This window comes from Amia ocellicauda, chromosome 15 (assembly GCF_036373705.1).
Source record: "Amia ocellicauda isolate fAmiCal2 chromosome 15, fAmiCal2.hap1, whole genome shotgun sequence".
Lineage (NCBI taxonomy): Eukaryota > Metazoa > Chordata > Actinopteri > Amiiformes > Amiidae > Amia > Amia ocellicauda.
This window is the reverse complement of record NC_089864.1, coordinates 1,741,360-1,762,018: the sequence shown is the minus strand read 5'-3', so window position 1 is coordinate 1,762,018 and position 20,659 is coordinate 1,741,360. Positions and strand designations below refer to the sequence as shown.

The 20,659-nt window shown below is 43.0% G+C and overlaps 1 protein-coding gene across 1 annotated transcript; it reads left to right on the top strand.

Annotated features, from left to right (window-relative positions):
• Positions 1–9,281: 9,281 nt before the first annotated feature.
• LOC136771808 (allograft inflammatory factor 1) lies at positions 9,282–20,636 on the top strand. Its single transcript, XM_066724335.1, has 6 exons — positions 9,282–9,401; positions 16,933–16,994; positions 18,005–18,071; positions 18,512–18,553; positions 19,375–19,537; positions 19,982–20,636. The coding sequence occupies exons 1-6, from the start codon at positions 9,383–9,385 to the stop codon at positions 20,067–20,069; spliced, it is 441 nt and encodes a 146-aa protein (XP_066580432.1). The 5' UTR covers positions 9,282–9,382; the 3' UTR covers positions 20,070–20,636.
• The last annotated feature ends 23 nt before the right edge of the window (positions 20,637–20,659 follow it).

Sequence of the window (20,659 nt, the reverse complement as noted above, 5' to 3'; positions counted from 1 at the left end):
CATATTTTAATTTAATGTGAATAATTATTTTCATTGTTTTGTTTCTGTTGCTGTTTACAAAGGAGAGAAGAACAACAACACAATCAATGACAGTTACAGGCATTCACACCTCTGATCATCAACAGCAGCTGCATCCCAGTACTGTGGACAGTTAGTGCCGTCACCCTTTATAGCAGTGTGATCTCCAGCAGCAGAGAGACCAGTCACTATCCCACACTGCTGCCCCCCGCCTGGAGGCACTCTGACCACTGGATCATTGAGTTTCTGTTCAGTTTTATAGTTGATAGTTCGATTTACTTGTTTTAGTCTGTATCACTCCCTTGTGAGGGGATATTTTATTTTTTTACTGGCAATATTATTGGGGGGGCAACCAGGAACAAACAAAAGAGTCCACAAAGCTGATTATTATATATAAATCATATATATACACTGATCAGCCATAATATTATGACCACCTGCCTAATATTGTGTAGGTCCCCCAAAAACAGTCCTGATGCTCACGTGCCCATTGTGGGCGCTTTCGGCAGTGGACAGGGGTCAACATGGGCACCCTGACTGGTCTGTGACTACGCAGCCCCATACACAGCAAACTGCGATGCACTGTGTGTTCTGACACCTTTCTATAAGAACCAGCATTAACTTTTTCAGCAATTTGAGCTACAGTAGCTCGTCTGTTGGATCGGACCACACGGGCCAGCCTTCGCTCCCCACGTGCATCAGTGAGCCTTGGCCGCCCATGACCCTATTGCCGGTTCACCGCTTTTCCTTCTTTGGAGCACTTTTGATAGGTACTGACCACTGCAGACTGGGAACACCCCACAAGAGCTGCAGTTTTGGAGATGCTCTGACCCAGTCATCTAGCCATCACAATTTGGCCCTTGTCAAAGTCGCTCAGATCCTTACGCTGCCCATTTTTCCTGCTTCTAACACATCAACATTGAGGACAAAATGTTCACTTGCTGCCTAATATATCCCACCCACTGACAGGTGCCATGATAACGAGATTATCAGTGTTATTCACTTCACCTGTCAGTGGGCATAATGTTATGGCTGATCGGTGTAAAATAATCATATATATATACACTCACCTAAAGGATTATTAGGAACACCTGTTCAATTTCTCATTAATGCAATTATCTAACCAACCAATCACATGGCAGTTGCTTCAATGCATTTAGGGGTGTGGTCCTGGTCAAGACAATCTCCTGAACTCCAAACTGAATGTCTGAATGGGAAAGAAAGGTGATTTAAGCAATTTTGAGCGTGGCATGGTTGTTGGTGCCAGACGGGCCGGTCTGAGTATTTCACAATCTGCTCAGTTACTGGGATTTTCACGCACAACCATTTCTAGGGTTTACAAAGAATGGTGTGAAAAGGGAAAAACATCCAGTATGCGGCAGTCCTGTGGGCGAAAATGCCTTGTTGATGCTAGAGGTCAGAGGAGAATGGGCCGACTGATTCAAGCTGATAGAAGAGCAACTTTGACTGAAATAACCACTCGTTACAACCGAGGTATGCAGCAAAGCATTTGTGAAGCCACAACACGTACAACCTTGAGGCGGATGGGCTACAACAGCAGAAGACCCCACCGGGTACCACTCATCTCCACTACAAATAGGAAAAAGAGGCTACAATTTGCACAAGCTCACCAAAATTGGACAGTTGAAGACTGGAAAAATGTTGCCTGGTCTGATGAGTCTCGATTTCTGTTGAGACATTCAGATGGTAGAGTCAGAATTTGGCGTAAACAGAATGAGAACATGGATCCATCATGCCTTGTTACCACTGTGCAGGCTGGTGGTGGTGGTGTAATGGTGTGGGGGATGTTTTCTTGGCACACTTTAGGCCCCTTAGTGCCAATTGGGCATCGTTTAAATGCCACGGCCTACCTGAGCATTGTTTCTGACCATGTCCATCCCTTTATGACCACCATGTACCCATCCTCTGATGGCTACTTCCAGCAGGATAATGCACCATGTCACAAAGGTCGAATCATTTCAAATTGGTTTCTTGAACATGACAATGAGTTCACTGTACTAAACTGGCACCCACAGTGACCAGATCTCAACCCAATAGAGCATCTTTGGGATGTGGTGGAACGGGAGCTTCGTGCCCTGGATGTGCATCCCACAAATCTCCATCAACTGCAAGATGCTATCCTATCAATATGGGCCAACATTTCTAAAGAATGCTTTCAGCACCTTGTTGAATCAATGCCACGTAGAATTAAGGCAGTTCTGAAGGCGAAAGGGGGTCAAACACAGTATTAGTATGGTGTTCCTAATAATCCTTTAGGTGAGTGTATACACATGTATTCTAAATTGAGCTCCAATTCAATCTACAACAGAACATTTTTTTTAAATGTGTATTTTTTTTTTAATGTTTCCTTGTTATTCTATTCCCTGTGACTTTGTAGATATTTACTGTCATTACACCATTTCAGGGATGTGTCTGATATAGCTTTAAAATAAACAAAAATATAAATAATCATAATCATCATGAAAATCTTCTGCTTCTATTGTTTCAGTATTAAAATTATAATCTTTATACTGGACTCACATTACTGTGTGACCATAAGAGCCCATTGTCACTGGGTCATGTTGAGACATTTTAAACCATTGTATTATTCATTAAAGAAATGCACAGAATGACTTTAAGTGATGAAGTACTGCTGTGTAACTAAACACACACGTATTGATCCATTATTCCGGCTATTGTCACTGTGCACTGTAATAATTGTCCACACTGGGAAGCCTGGATTATCTGCACAGGAACTCTGCACTTTTACTCTGCTTGTACTGGGGGTGTACTTTCACTTCAGCTTCCTTCACTGACAGTGAGCTACTGAGTCTCAGCTCTACAGCGCCCTCTAGAGCCCTACCTGCCCACAGGAGGACGATCAGACAGCACTTGCCCATGACAGCCCACTGCACTCAGAGCCCGGCCTCCTGCAATCTGCAATCTATTGACAAGAAGCACTTCGTCATTCATTGACAAATCTGAAGTGTTAAAGAAGATTAAAACAATTATGAAGGTCCAAATGAACAGATCATTGAGTGACGGCGCTCAGAGTTGAGCTGGAAAAGAGAGTGAGGTCCCACATGCTATGACACTGGCACAGTCACAGCGCTGACTTCCCCATGGCAGCCCCCTGCACTCAGAGCCCGGCTCCCTCTGAGACCCTGCACACCTACAGAGACACGGGCCAGCACTCACACCTGCAGAGACACGGGCCAGGACTTTATTCTCCTCAGATTGCTTGAATTCCAATTTCTATTGAATTCGTTTTCAGGCTTTAATTCTAACTCTGAGCACCAGGTGTCGCCATGCTCTCCCAATGTTGAGCAGCTCTCCTGACTGCTTGGCTGTGATGTTAACTCTGAGCGCCAGGTGCCGCCACCCCCCCTTGCACTCTCCCAGTGCCCGCAGTGCTGTGGATGACTCTCTCTCAGAGTTAGCGCCCTTGTTTTAACCCTTCTCTCCCCAGAGTGAAGGCTGGTTGTCGCTGCTGCCCTGTATTGTATTGGTGCTTCTTCTGTGTCACTTTTTGCATTTCCACCTTTTGATTATTATCTTATACTTTATGTACTTTAAGGGCATCCTGGTATATTGCCCGCTCCACTCAGTATCATTATTTGAGCTCTTTCAGGATGCACACACTGTCAGGTCTTCCCCATGACACTTTCCCAAGTTTACCACCAGAGGTCTCCAGAACACACAATCATACCCCGTGTCCATTCCTATCTCCCACTGATCTAACCCGTGACTTTACCTAATCACCCAGGTCCCGTGCATCTCCCCAGTACTTCTACACCCTGGTCTCCTGACATCAGTGTGAAGCCTTGTATTCCTTGTGTTGCACTACTGAGTGTTTCCCTGTTTCTCTGCCACTGAGCTTTCAACCCTTGCTTTTCATTACCGACCACCGTCTCTTGGACTTCCCGTGACTGTCTTGTTCGCCCTGTGTCTGACACACTGCCTCATTTCTTGGACTTTCCACATCGCTCAGTTTGCCGGTTTCTCGACCATTGCCCATCCCTGGATCTGGCCCTTTCTCTACACCAGTGTTCACTACCCTGGCAGCCTCCTGTTTACATTCACATTCTCTATCCACACATTCACTATTCACGCTCTCGCAAACGCTCACACATGCCAACATCTCCCTGCTGTTACTGTTACAACTGCAACCATCACCCAGTTAATTTATTAATGAATATGTTTCTTTACTGAATAATAATAATTGTTGATTCCATGTTTGTGTGTCTTTGGTGGCGCTGGGCTGATTTGCCTTATCCAGCCCAGTTCCTGGTTTTGCATAGATATGTATTTTCTGGGAAAATGAACTCAACCGCCTCCTTTAACACTAGACCACCACAGCACTCAAAGGAACAGAAATAGGATTGCATTTGAATATTTATAGTAAAAACTCACCAGCTCTCTGCACGTCGCTATTCAGCAAATTAACTGACTGACTGCTACTGACTGACTGACTACATAAAAAAAGCAGTAAACAAACAGAACAAATTAATAAAAAAATACATAAAACATTTAATGATGTAACTGAAACATCACAAACTATATAAACTTAATCTATACACTGACATTTTTCTTTCTAGAAAATGTGAAAATTAGATGCAAGCTTTAGGTGCAGTCACCACAGTGCAATGCAGTAACATCTGCTTTGGCAGTGGGGAAACAAGTACTCTTACCTTGGGTACAGACAGATATCTTTTTCTCTATTTCTCCTTCTTTCTTTGTCTTTTTCTTTTCTCATTCTGGCTTTTTCATTTTATTCCCACTTTCATTGATCACCCTGGCTTTCCTGTTTTTCTGTCTTTGTCTCACTTTCTTTGATTTACAATATTTATTTAGTTTTAGAAAGTGTATAGAGAGTGAGCAGAGTAAGTAATTTTTAAACCCACACTACATTCATGCAGAGACAGGAGCTCTTACCTGTCGAGTGTTGGTCTCTCCCAGCATCTCTAATTGGGCCGTCCCTCTGACTGATGTGGTGTGGAAATGGCAGGGAGGAGGAGCAGGAGCAGGATGAGGAGAATGGTCCCATCCCCCTTTCCATCGCTCTGTCACTCTCTGCATCAATGGCACAGTACAGCAGTAACGCCAGGCTTTAACTCAAATATTCCAAATGACACTTAGAACAGGGGATGTGCCAACTGACTGGAAGACAGCAAATGTCAAACCAATCCACAAGAAAGGGGACAAAACTGAGCCAGGAAATTACAGACCAATCAGTCTCACCTGCATCACCTGTAAAATGTTAGAAAAAATGATTAGACAGAAAATAGAGGAGCATCTTAATGAAAACCATATTCTTGGAGATAGTCAACATGGGTTTAGATGAGGCAGATCATGTCTTACTAATTTATTAGAGTTCTCTGAACATGCAACTGCAGCTGTAGATCAGGTGAAAGCATATGATATGATATACTTAGATTTTCAAAAAGCTTTTGATAAGGTTCCACACCAAAGACTGATCCTCAGATTGGAAGCTGTAGGCATTCAGGGTAATGTAAGTAGATGGATTATGAACTGGTTGATGTCTAGGAAACAGAGGGTGTCAATTAGAGGAGTCTCTTCTAACTGGAGTGAGGTTGTTAGTGGAGTTCCACAGGGATCAGTACTAGGGCCTGTGCTTTTTCTAATCTATATTAATGATCTGGACTCTGGGATAGTTAGCAAACTTGTCAAATTTGCAGATGATACTAAAATAGGCGGCTCAGCAGATACAATCTCGGCAGCACAGGCTATTCAAAGGAACTTGGATAATATTCAGTTGTGGGCCGACACCTGGCAGATGAAATTCAATGTGGACAAGTGCAAGGTATTACATGCAGGTAACAAAAATGTCCACTATAATGACACTATGGGAGGAACAGAACTAGATGAAGTAACGCATGACAAAGACCTAGGAGTCTATGTGGACTCCTCACTTTCTCCATCCAAACAATGTGGGAAGCAATAAAAAAGACAAACAAAATGTTACGGTATATTGTAAAAAGTGTAGATTTGAGAACAAGGGCAGTGATGTTCAGACTGTACAATGCACTAGTTAGAGCTCATCTGGATACTGTGGACAGTTCTGGGCTCCACACTTCAAGAAAGATATCGCTGCTCTAGAGGCAGTTCAGAGGAGAGCAACCAGACTTATTCCAAGTTTGGACTTGATTCAAGTCGTCAAAATCATGAAAGGCATCGACCACATCAAACCAGAGGAGCTTTTCCAGATCAGCAGGGACACACGCACCCGGAGACACAAATGGAAATTGGGCTTCAAGGCATTCAAGACAGAAAACAGGAGACACTTCTTCACACAGAGAGGCGTCACAATCTGAACAAACTCCCCAGCGATGTGGTAGATGCTGAAAATTTGGGAACATTCAAAAACAGACTGGATAGGATCCTCAGATCACTTAGTTAGTAATGGACACCAAACGAGCATGATGGGGTAAATGGCCTCCTCTCATTTGTAAACTTTCTTATGTTCTTTATAAACTTCCCCAGACCAGTGCAGTAATTCCCCTCCAAACAGTACAGTGGAAGATGCTTGCCTTGTGACAGATCCTCTCTCTTTCTCTCTCCCCCTCTCTGTTCTTCTCAATCAGACTTCCCCTCTGTCTCCACTGCTTTCCTTCAGTCAGATTAACAACATCTCTTTACAAATAATACACTACTGCTCATTGATCTGGTTTGTGAGGCGATATCTGTGGTGAGGGTGGATTTGCATTCTCCTGGGCTGCCTCTCTGTGTCACATGCTTCCTGCTTTGCTTAGAGATCTATTTCAGTACTGAGTCATGCAAACAAGCAGAGAAATAAACAAATCCACTAATACATACATAACCGACCAATGTTTACTAAAAATTAATAAAAACAAATAAAATGTAAAATATGATCATTAACTAAGAGCACACAGACCAGTATCTTACACCTCTATTTAACAAATAGTAAACACTTACATTTCCTTCTGTTCAATATTGATTTCAGGTTTTGCATCATAAACAAATGGCCACACTTTTTAAAGCACTGCAGTTATTACTTGTTCACTCACACCACTTTAAAACACAAAGCTTTGAAAATGGATTAGTTGCTTTTAATCTGTTCCCCCAGATTTAAATTGAATTGAATTCCCCCAAGTAATCTGGTAACATTTGCTTGCCTGAGTCACCGGTGGGTCTATTGTAGGCAAACTACGCCACCTGCTCAGCAGGCAGTCAGACCAGGACACAGAGACCGTTCAATACGGTTCACACAGTACGGCACTGTGAGCAGGGAGAGGTCGAAACAGAGACACACTTCCTGTTGTCCTGCTCGAAATACACAGACACAAGAAAAGAATACACCCCCAAACGTCTGAACCATATCAGATAATTCACACTCCTCCAAGATACAGAAAAGGTCCCTATCCTTCTGGGAGAGGAGAACACTGCCAGTATAGCAGCCAGATATGTGTCTGCCTGCCACAGCCGGATGGACAATGCAGGAACAATGTAGGGACAGTGTGTGGATGGCCAGCAACCGCACGGCACCACTGACAGGTGAAGTGAATAACACTGATAATCTCGTTATCATGGCACCTGTCAGTGGGTGGGATATATTAGGCAGCAAGTGAACATTTTGTCCTCAAAGTTGATGTGTTAGAAGCAGGAAAATTGGAAAGTGTAAGGATCTGAGCGACTTTGACAAGGGCCAAATTGTGATGGCTAGACGACTGGGTCAGAGCATCTTCAAAACTGCAGCTCTTGTGGGGTGTTCCCAGTCTGCAGTGGTCAGCACCTATCAAAAGTGGTCCAAGGAAGGAAAAGCGGTGAACCGGCGACAGGGTCATGGGTGGCCAAGGCTCATTGATGCACGTGGGGAGCGAAGGCTGGCCCGTGTGGTCCGATCCAACAGACAAGCTACTGTAGCTCAAATTGCTGAAAAAGTTAATGCTGGCCATGCTGACCCCTGTCCACTGCCGAAACTGCCTACAATGGGCATGTGAGCATCAGAACTGGACCACGGAGCAATGGGAGAAGGTGGCCTGGTCTGATGAATCACAAGTTCAAGGTGTTGACTTGGCCTCCAAATTCCCCAGATCTCAATCCAATCGAGCATCTGTGGGATGTGCCGGACAAACAAGTCCGATCCATGGAGGCCCCACCTCGCAACTTACAGGACTTAAAGGATCTGCTGCTAACGTCTTGGTGCCAGTGGTACCTTCAGAGGTCTAGTGGAGTCCATGCCTCAACGGGTCAGGGCTGTTTTGGGACCTACATAATATTAGGCAGGTGGTCATAATGTTATGGCTGATCGGTGTATGTATTAATTATATTACATGCTTTGGCAATACTTGTAAAACTGCTTCTTTGCCCAGGAAGCTGATGCTGTAACCCCACCTCTCCTCTGATTACCCATACCAATAAAATAGGCCTGCCTCAACCTTTCTTGGGCATTTACCACCAATATTGCTGCAACCGTCCCATAAATGTTTGCGAAAAGGTTGCAGAAACTGGTAGGTTGCAGTAATATTGCAGCAAACAAATGTTTTATTTCTGTAGATCATAAGTGAGACATATATGAGACTACACTCTCATTCACCACAGAGAAGTAGGCCCTACTGAAATACACATATTAAGATCTCAAGCTGATAGAAACTAAGACACACTCAACAATGAACTTACAATTTACTCTACTAACACACTATAAAACATATTACCTCTATTTTGAGAATACACTATACTGAGATGTACTATTATTACCACCTCATACAAACTGAGATATAGGCCTCCTATACATTGAACTACTGCACAAACTGTATTGAGATTACATACACTTGAACACACAAGATTACAAGCTGATAGACACTAAGACAAACTCAGCACCGAACTTATAATTGTGTAAAATATAGGAATAGTTTGTTACAACAGTAGACTTTCATACAACTATAATCCATTTATAATTTAATTTGTCATATACAAAAAAGATCAGTAGGTTAACTGAAGGTCCTTTTGTCACATATAGCTCTGCGTGTGAGACAGGAGGTATTTAGGTCCGCACATATGCACAATCACACACACACACACACACACACGCACAAAACTCAGCACCACCTACCCCAATGCACACACACACATACACACACGCACACACACACACGTACACACATGCACACAACTCAGCACCACCTACCCCAATGCACACAAACAGACACACAGACACACACAACTCAGCACCACCTAACCCAATGCACACACACACATACACACACGCACACACACACGTACACAGGCACACACGCACCACTTCCTCAAACTCTCCCTGTCCTTTCAAATTAACTCTCTTTCTGACTCTGACTTCCTCACCCTCCATGACTCTCTAGCAGACATGAGCAAAGAAGCACAGGGTAAGTGTGAGCTCTGTCCTTCAGTTGTGTGTCTAAAGACAGTGAAAACTCTCTGTTAGTGTCTCTGCCTGTCTGTCTCTGTCACTCTGTTAGTGTCTGTGCCTGTCTGTCTCTGTCGCTCTGTTACTGTCTCTGCCTGTCTGTCTCTGTCGCTCTGTTAGTGTCTCTGCCTGTCTGTCTCTGTCGCTCTGTTAGTGTCTCTGCCTGTCTGTCTCTGTCGCTCTGTTAGTGTCTCTGCCTGTCTGTCTCTGTCGCTCTGTTAGTGTCTCTGCCTGTCTGTCTCTGTCACTCTGTTAGTGTCTGTGCCTGTCTGTCTCTGTCGCTCTGTTACTGTCTCTGCCTGTCTGTCTCTGTCGCTCTGTTAGTGTCTGTGCCTGTCTGTCTCTGTCGCTCTGTTACTGTCTCTGCCTGTCTGTCTCTGTCGCTCTGTTACTGTCTCTGCCTGTCTGTCTCTGTCGCTCTGTTAGTGTCTCTGCCTGTCTGTCTCTGTCGCTCTGTTAGTGTCTCTGCCTGTCTGTCTCTGTCGCTCTGTTAGTGTCTCTGTCTCTGTCTCTGTCTCTGTTAAGATCTCTGTAGCTTTTTTCACATCTGTGTTTGGCTGTCTCTGTCTAGATCTTCTCGTCTAATCTCTCCATATCCATCTGTCTGTGTATATATGTATGTGCGTGTGTGTGTCTTTCTGTCTGTGTGCATGTGTGTGTGCTTGTGTAAGGGAATGTTAGTGTGTGCGTAAGTGTCTGAGAGTGTGTATAGTGATTGTGATAGTGTGTGTATCTGTGACAGTTTTGTACAGTATAGATAGATACAGCAAGAGGCAAAGAGAGAGAGAGAGAGAGAGAGAGAGAGAGAGAGAGAGAGAGAGAGATGGAAGGGGAAGGGGTTAGGAGGAAGAAAATGAACAGAACACAGAAACAATTCAAAACCAAAACAAAATGTAGTTCCTCCTCCCGTAAAAGAAAAAGAAACCGAAATGAAATTCATACAAAGGCTACTAAAGGCCAGGCCACAAGAGAAAATCAAAAGTGCAAATCGAGTGCAGAACGAGAACTCAGTGGATACATTCACTGGTTTATTAGTGTGAGGGGGAGACCATTAGAAAGTGTTCCTCTGTCCCATATTGCAGTCCGTTTTGCACTGAGTGTGAAGAGATGAGGGCAGTGCAGTGAGAACAGTTTCAGAGAGTCTATATATAAACTCTGTGCTTCAGCAGAGGCCTTCATTAACTTCCCTCTGACTGTCACTTCTCTTTCTGCCATGGCAAACAGAGACACACAGACACTCTCACACACAAACACACTCACACACACAGACACTCTCACACACAGACACACAGACACACAGACACTCTCACACACAAACACACTCACACACACAGACACACAGACACTCTCACACACAGACACTCTCACACACAGACACACAGACACTCTCACACACAGACACACAGACACTCTCACACACAAACACACTCACACACAGACACACAGACACTCTCACACACAGACACTCTCACACACAAACACACTCTCACACACAGACACTCTCACACACAGACACACAGACACTCTCACACACAAACACACTCACACACACAGACACACAGACACTCTCACACACAGACACTCTCTCACACACAGACACACAGACACTCTCACACACAGACACACAGACACTCTCACACACAAACACACTCACACACAGACACACAGACACTCTCACACACAGACACTCTCTCACACACAGACACACAGACACTCTCTCACACACAGACACACAGACACTCTCACACACAGACACACAGACACTCTCACACACAGAGATACAGAGACACGCTCACACACACAGAGACACGCTCACACACAGAGACGCTCATACGCAGAGACACACAGACACACACACACACAGAGACACACAAAGAAGCTCACACACAGAGACACAGAGACACTAACACAGAGACATGCAGACATGCTCTCACAAACAGACACACAGACAAGCTCTCACACACAGACATGCTCACACACAGACACACAAAGATACACAGACATGCTTACACACAAAGACACGCAGACAAGCTCTCACACACAGACACACGCAAACACTCTCACACACAGATAACTCATACAGGGACACACAGACACTCTCACACACAGAGACTAGGGATGGGAATGTTAAGTGTTTCAGTTTTTCTTTTCAGATTATTCGAATATTACCAAAAACATATCCGGCGCAAGGCTGATGTGCTCGCGGTACAGTGTGACGTCATGTCGGGGGGAGGGGAGGGCAGCTATTCAAAAGTAGAAACCGAACAAAGCAAATTATATCACTTAAAAAGTGTATTTCTTAATAAAAACGTTAATTTCCAGATAACTGCTGCCTTTTCATCTAGTTTTCTTTCATTTATGAGGAGCGCCTTTACAAAAATAGCAATTGTGATCCGATTCACATTAACAATTATTTTAGTATCCCAGATATTTTACATTATTAATTAGCTGCTGCTGAATTAAACTGGGTACCAGTATTTAGCATCACTAAATATATAAAACATATATATCATTGTGTGTGATATCAACTTTTATTTTGTATGGGATTCCTTAAAACAAAAACCTTGTCCTGGCCCCATTGTCAATGCATCAGGCAGTGGTTGTATTACTCGCAATTTCTTCAAGGTAGTGATTTGTTTGTGCTGTTGGTGTATGTAATAATTCAACAGTGCCATCGTAATGTAATGTAATGTATGTAATAATCCAACAGCCTGACATTTGTCCAGTTTGCGTTGCTTTCACAGGCAGCTCGAATCTGACACATGCGCTCTCAGTGCCTTGTGTTTATGCTGTCAACCAGAAAAACATCTAAACTTGCATTAACGTATTACATGTAGTTACCGGAATTAAGGGTTTACCCATATCATTAAAATGTTAGCTCCTTCATGACTTTCATATTTAATTTAATCAAAAGTTTTTTCGTTTTTAAAATACATACTTAAAAACACAGACGGAAGTGTACACATATATAGACTATTAGCAGTTATATTTGCAGTGTGGCTAGAGGAAGTGGTCTGAGCTTTTTCTGCTACACACACACACTGTCACGCTGATATATACTGATACACACAAACTGTGACTGATATATAATGATACACACACACTGTCACACTAATATATACTGATACACACACACTGTCACACTAATATATACTGATACACACACACACACACTGTCACGCTGATATATACTGATACACACACACTGTCACGCTGATATATACTGATACACACAAACTGTGACTGATATATACTGATACACACACACTGTCACGCTGATATATACTGATACACACACACTGTCACACTAATATATACTGATACACATACACACATACACACTGTCACACTAATATATACTGATACACATACACACATACACACTGTCACACTAATATATACTGATACACATACACACATACACACTGTCACACTAATATATACTGATACACACACACACACTGACAAAGAAATGATCAGTCTATAATTTTAATGGTAGGTGTATTTTAACAGTGAGAGACAGAATAACAACAAAAAAATCTAGAAAAACGCATTTCAAAAAATATATAAATTGATTTGCATGTTAATGAGGGAAATAAGTATTTGACCCCTTCGACTTAGTACTTGGTGGCAAAACCCTTGTTGGCAATCACAGAGGTCAGACGTTTCTTGTAGTTGGCCACCAGGTTTGCACACATCTCAGGAGGGATTTTGTCCCACTCCTCTTTGCAGATCCTCTCCAAGTCATTAAGGTTTCGAGGCTGACGTTTGGCAACTCGAACCTTCAGCTCCCTCCACAGATTTTCTATGGGATTATGGTCTGGAGACTGGCTAGGCCACTCCAGGACCTTAATGTGCTTCTTCTTGAGCCACTCCTTTGTTGCCTTGGCTGTGTGTTTTGGGTCATTGTCATGCTGGAATACCCATCCACGACCCATTTTCAATGCCCTGGTTGAGGGAAGGAGGTTCTCACCCAATATTTGACGGTACATGGCCCCGTCCATCGTCCCTTTGATGCGGTGCAGTTGTCCTGTCCCCTTAGCAGAAAAACACCCCCAAAGCATAATGTTTCCACCTCCATGTTTGACGGTTGGGATGGTGTTCTTGGGGTCATTCCTCCTCCTCCAAACACGGCGAGTTGAGTTGATGCCAAAGAACTCGATTTTGGTCTCATCTGACCACAACACTTTCACCCTGTTCTCCTCTGAATCATTCAGATGTTGGCAAACTTCAGACGGGCCTGTACATGTGCTTTCTTGAGCAGGGGGACCTTGCGGGCGCTGCAGGATTTCAGTCCTTCACGGCGTAGTGTGTTACCAATTGTTTTCTTGGTGACTATGGTCCCAGCTGCCTTGAGATCATTAACAAGATCCTCCCGTGTAGTTCTGGGCTGATTCCTCACCGTTCTCATGATCATTGAAACTCCACGAGGTGAGATCTTGCATGGAGCCCCAGACCGAGGGAGACTGACAGTTATTTTGTGTTTCTTCCATTTGCGAATAATCGCACCAACTGTTGTCACCTTCTCACCAAGCTGCTTGGCGATGGTCTTGTAGCCCATTCCAGCCTTGTGTAGGTCTACAATCTTGTCCCTGACATCCTTGGACAGCTCTTTGGTCTTGGCTATGGTGGAGAGTTTGGAATCTGACTGATTGATTGCTTCTGTGGACAGGTGTCTTTTATACAGGTAACGAACTGAGATTAGGAGCACTCCCTTTAAGAGAGAGCTCCTAATCTCAGCTCGTTACCAGTATAAAAGACACCTGGGAGCCAGAAATCTTGCTGATTGATAGGGGATCAAATACTTATTTCCCTCATTAACATGCAAATCAATTTATAACTTTTTTGAAATGCGTTTCTCTGGATTTTTTTGTTGTTATTCTGTCTCTCACTGTTAAAATACACCTACCATTAAAATTATAGACTGATCATTTCTTTGTCAGTGGGCAAACGTACAAAATCAGCAGGGGATCAAATACTTTTTTCCCTCACTGTATACTGATACACACACACTGTCACACTAATATATATTGATACACATACACACATACACACTGTCACACTAATATATACTGATACACATACACACACACACTGTCACACTAATATATATTGATACACATACACACATACACACTGTCACACTAATATATACTGATACACATACACACACACACACACACTGTCACACTAATATATACTGATACACACACACTGTCACACTAATATATACTGATTCACATACACACATACACACTGTCACACTAATATATACTGATACACATACACACACACACTGTCACACTAATATATACTGATACACACACTGTCATACTAATATACACTCACCTAAAGGATTATTAGGAACACCTGTTCAATTTCTCATTAATGCAATTATCTAACCAACCAATCGCATGGCAGTTGCTTCAATGCATTTAGGGGTGTGGTCCTGGTCAAGACAATCTCCTGAACTCCAAACTGAATGTCTGAATGGGAAAGAAAGGTGATTTAAGCAATTTTGAGCGTGGCATGGTTGTTGGTGCCAGACGGGCCGGTCTGAGTATTTCACAATCTGCTCAGTTACTGGGATTTTCACGCACAACCATTTCTAGGGTTTACAAAGAATGGTGTGAAAAGGGAAAAACATCCAGTATGCGGCAGTCCTGTGGGCGAAAATGCCTTGTTGATGCTAGAGGTCAGAGGAGAATGGGCCGACTGATTCAAGCTGATAGAAGAGCAACTTTGACTGAAATAACCACTCGTTACAACCGAGGTATGCAGCAAAGCATTTGTGAAGCCACAACACGTACAACCTTGAGGCGGATGGGCTACAACAGCAGAAGACCCCACCGGGTACCACTCATCTCCATTACAAATAGGAAAAAGAGGCTACAATTTGCACAAGCTCACCAAAATTGGACAGTTGAAGACTGGAAAAATGTTGCCTGGTCTGATGAGTCTCGATTTCTGTTGAGTCAGAATTTGGCGTAAACAGAATGAGAACATGGATCCATCATGCCTTGTTACCACTGTGCAGGCTGGTGGTGGTGGTGTAATGGTGTGGGGGATGTTTTCTTGGCACACTTTAGGCCCCTTAGTGCCAATTGGGCATCGTTTAAATGCCACGGCCTACCTGAGCATTGTTTCTGACCATGTCCATCCCTTTATGACCACCACGTACCCATCCTCTGATGGCTACTTCCAGCAGGATAATGCACCATGTCACAAAGGTCGAATCATTTCAAATTGGTTTCTTGAACATGACAATGAGTTCACTGTACTAAACTGGCCCCCACAGTCACCAGATCTCAACCCAATAGAGCACCTTTTGGATGTGGTGGAACGGGAGCTTCGTGCCCTGGATGTGCATCCCACAAATCTCCATCAACTGCAAGATGCTATCCTATCAATATGGGCCAACATTTCTAAAGAATGCTTTCAGCACCTTGTTGAATCAATGCCACGTAGAATTAAGGCAGTTCTGAAGGTGAAAGGGGGTCAAACACAGTATTAGTATGGTGTTCCTAATAATCCTTTAGGTGAGTGTATACTGATATACACACACACACATACACACTGTCACACTAATATATACTGATACACACACACTGTCACACTGATATATACTGATACACACACACTGTCATACTAATATATACTGATATACACACACACACACTGCCACACTGATATATACTGATACACACACACACACACTGTGACTGATATATACTGATACACACACACTGTCACACTAATATATACTGATACACACACACACTGTGACTGATATATACTGATATACACACATACACACACACACTGTCACACTGATATATACTGACACAAACACTGACACTGATATATACTGATAGACACACTGTGACTGTGTGACACACTGTGTGTGTCCGGTTCAACACAATCAGAGCACTGTGTGTTGTATATGTAGTGTGTGTGTTTGGAGTGTGAGTAGTGTGTCAATAACTCGATTCCTACTACAGTATTACAACGCATTCCATTGTTTTTTTATACAGTACGCAGAGCATGTATACAGTACAGTGTACAGAATATATAGCACTTCATGTGTCCAGGCTGTTGGTAAGAGGCAGGGTTAAGTGAGTGCACTGGAGAGGGAGTGTGCAGTCAGTGTGTAGCGTGTGTAGTGAGTGTGTTTAGTGATTGTGTAGCATATATGTAGTGACTGTGTAGTATCTGTGTATTTAGTGTGTAGTGTGTAGTGTGTAGTATGCAGGTAAGGGGGCAGGGTTCAGTGAGTGTGTGTTGGAGAGGCAGTGTGTAGTATGTGTGTAATGTGGGTGTAGTGAGTGTGTAGTTTGTGTGTAGTGTGTGTGTAGTGAGTGTGTAGTGCACTGGTAAGGGTTCAGTGAGTGTGTGCTGAAGAGGGAATGTGTAGTGTGTGTGTAGTTAGTGTGCAGTGTGTGTGTAATGTGCTGGTATGGGTTCAGTGAGTGTGTGTTTATGTCCTGCAGGAGGAAAAGCCTTTGGGCTCCTCAAAGCCCAACAGGAGGAGAAACTACAGGCTATTAACAAGGTATGTATGTGTCTCTGTGTGTGTCAGTGTGTGTCTGTGTGTCTCTGTGTGTCTCTGTGTGTTTGTGTGTCTGTGTATCTGGTTGCTTGTGTATTAGTGTGTGTCTTTGTGTCTCATTCACACACACACAAACACTCTCATGTGCACACCCGTGCACGTTCACAAACATATAGAAACAGCAAAACAAGAAGAATAACAAACATTACTGGCAATTAAAGAAAGCAAAAGGAGATGTGAAACAGGGAAAGAGAGAGGAGGAAGGGAGAGAGGCGAAATACAGGTCAAACAGAGAGAAGAGAGAGGAAGGGGAGGAGAGAGGTGAGGAGGAAAGAGTGAAGAAGAGGGGGAAGATGTAGAGACAGAAATGCACAAGCGTAGGTTGATCAGGGGAATTATCTGTACAGATAAAGAAGACCCAGAGAAAGAAAGGGGACAGAGAGCCAAATACAGAGAGGGAGAGACAGAAGGGTGTGGAAGGAGAATGAGGAAGTGAAAATTGAAAGATGAGGAGAAAGGCAGGAAAGAGAGAAAGAAAAGGAGGAACTGATGGAGAGAGTGAGGGAGGGAGGGAGGGAGAAACTGTACTGTCTGAACCGACTTCCTATCCTCATCAAGTCAGTACAACCCAAGAGGGAAGGAGAGACAGAAACCCATCCAACCCTGGGGCCCTGAACCCTCCATACTGTATATATATATATATATATATATATATATATATATATATATATATATATATATATATATATATATATATATACAGTACAGTGCAGTCAGTGTGTGTCTCCAGGTGTATATATACAGTACAGTACAGTCAGTGTGTCCAGGTGTATATATACAGTACAGTACAGTCAGTGTGTGTCCAGGTGTATATTTACAGTGCAGTACTGTCAGTGTGTGTCCAGGTGTATATATACAGTACAGTACAGTCAGTGTGTCTCCAGGTGTATATATACAGTACAGGGGCTCCAGTGTAATTGATATTGTCTTCTCTGTTTCTTTCTGTTCTATAGGAGCTTCTTGACGATCCCAAATATGTAGACGTAGAAGAACTTGAATCTAAACTGGAGTCTTTTAAACGTGAGTGAATCATTCAGACAGTCAGTCAGTCAGTGTGTCAGTCAGTCAGTCGGTGTATCTACTAGGTTTTCAGAGAGCTTGTCAACATATCAGTCAGTCAGTCCCATAAGGAAAATTATATTATAAGGAAACATAGTTTATAACTACATTTAATTGAAATGCATTTTGAAGACACATAGAGCTCTGGAAAAAATAAGAGACCACTGCAAAATTATCAGTTTCTCTGGTTTTACTATTTATAGGTATGTGTTTGGGTAAAATTTACATTTTTGACAACTACTGACAACATTTCTCCCAAATTCCAAATAAAAATATGAATGGAATGGAATGGCTGCCATACATGTAGAGATGGTGATTTAAGAAAAAATTGCAGTTGTCTCTTAATTTTTTCCAGAGCTGTATATCTCACTATAATATTACTATGTTTCCTTTGTTTACAGAAAAGTACATGGAGTTTGACCTGAATGACCAGGGAGAAATAGGTAACACACGCACACACAGACACATACTCTCTCTCTCTCTCTCTCTCTCTGATACACATACATACATGTACACACACTGACACTATCACCCTCAGATCTCCAAGGCTCTAGCACTATTCCTGGTTTTCATTCTTGTTCAAGTCTTAATTATTTAATTTACTGAAGCCATGATGAGGTCAAATCACCTGTTGACTCCAGCTCGTAATCAGTTGCTAATTAAAAAGACCATAAAACCTGCATTACTGGATTTGTCTGGAACTTTACTAGACTTCACTTAAAATGTGTGCAGTTTATATGGTGGTGAAAAACAGAAAGTACGCACTGAACTCTCATGCGTGCTGTGCTGCTCCCATGTGCGGGACCTGCGCTATTGCAGACGTTGAGCAGTTAAGGCTGTGGAGAGTGTCATGTTGCCCCTGGCGGACAGATGGCGCCACTGCAGACAGCACTGAGCTCACAGGAAGAGCACCTCTACCTCATAGCACTGGGACTTTATTGTTAATGTCATATTTTTAATGGGTTTTGTTTCATTTAATTAATTTACTTTGTATTTTGGCAGTTTGATTGCTTTAAAACTATTCGCGATGTCATATCAATCTTTCACTGTTTATCTCTGACCTATCTATTTATCTATCATGTTCTGTGTCATCACACTCTCTCTCCTATCTTTCTCTTCATCCTCACTCTTTCTTTTCCTCCCTTCCTCCTTATGCACATATCTTTCTCAACCCATCCCCCCTTCCTTTCTCTTCTCCCCTAAATCCCTCCCTGCCTCTCCCCCTCTTCTCCCTCTCTCTGTCACCCCCCACTCTCTGTATCAGACATGATGGGGTTAAAGAGGATGCTGGAGAAACTGGGTGTGGCCAAGACTCACCTGGAGTTGAAGAAGATGATGACAGAGGTGACGGGAGGAGCCACCGAGAACATCAACTACAGGGACTTCCTGAGCATGATGCTGGGCAAGAGATCAGCTATCCTCAGACTGTGAGTCCACACTGTACTGCACTGCTGCTCTGCTGTAAAAGGCTGCACCTATTTCTCTCTGGGCTCAGAACCGCCTCTTGTGTCCTCTGTGTACTGTACTACACACAGTGTACTGTACAAAACTAGTGTATGCACACACTGTACTGTACTCTCCTGCTGTATATAAAATTAACTGTACTGTACTACTGTGTACACATGTACTGTACTGAATTGGCCACTGTGGCTGTAATATACAATTATGGTTCATGCACTGTACTGTAGTATTGTATGTACACACTGTCTTGTCCTTTTATAAACACACTATATTTTACTGTACTGCTTAAACACACTGAAAAACTGTTTAAACACACACTTCATTGAACAATATGTGGATGGTACTGTGTTTAGTGGCAGTTAGTGTATTAATCAGTCAGTCTGTCTGACGGTTTGTCTCTCCCTCCTCAGGATCTTGATGTTTGAGGACAAGGCAAAGGACTCAGAAGTGAAACCCAGCGGCCCTCCCCCCCGCAAGACATTCTCTGACCTCCCCTGACCCTATCCCAGCATGCAATGGGCACAAACACAGCCCCATTCAATCCCAGTCTGCTGACAGACACACAAAAAGACAAACAGACAGACACCAAGACATAGATGCACATGAACACACATACAGACATAGAAACACACGCACCACATACAGACACACAAAGACATCGAGGCCCACCCACAGAGACACACAGACGGTACAGACAGGCAGACACACACAAACAGTATACCCTACCATTTGCACTTTTGTAACTGACCCTACAAATAGTGTGATCCAGTATTATTGCCTGATTCTAAATATACATTGAATAGAGGACAGTGCTGAGTTAATTGTATACATATATATTATATATAACTTTGAATACAGTATACCATATTCATACAACTTGTACCATCATGTCAGCACCCATTCTTCCTAATGAGGAAGAAAAAACACAATAAATTCAGGGAAAGGGGAAGTAAACATTAGCATGATGCACTACCTAGTGTTATACCGGGGTTGTGCTGTACCGTGGCAGTGTGTTGTAAACAGCTATCTGGGCCGTTGAATAAACCATTGACTGAAACACTGTCAGATATGTTGAATGTTTGTATGTG

Excerpts from the sequence above, each read along its gene's own strand:
- LOC136771808 (XM_066724335.1), top strand. Across the intron at positions 16,995-18,004 it reads AACTACAGGCTATTAACAAG|GAGCTTCTTGACGATCCCAA; the intron begins GTATGTATGTGT and ends TCTGTTCTATAG. Across the intron at positions 19,538-19,981 it reads AGATCAGCTATCCTCAGACT|GATCTTGATGTTTGAGGACA; the intron begins GTGAGTCCACAC and ends CTCCCTCCTCAG.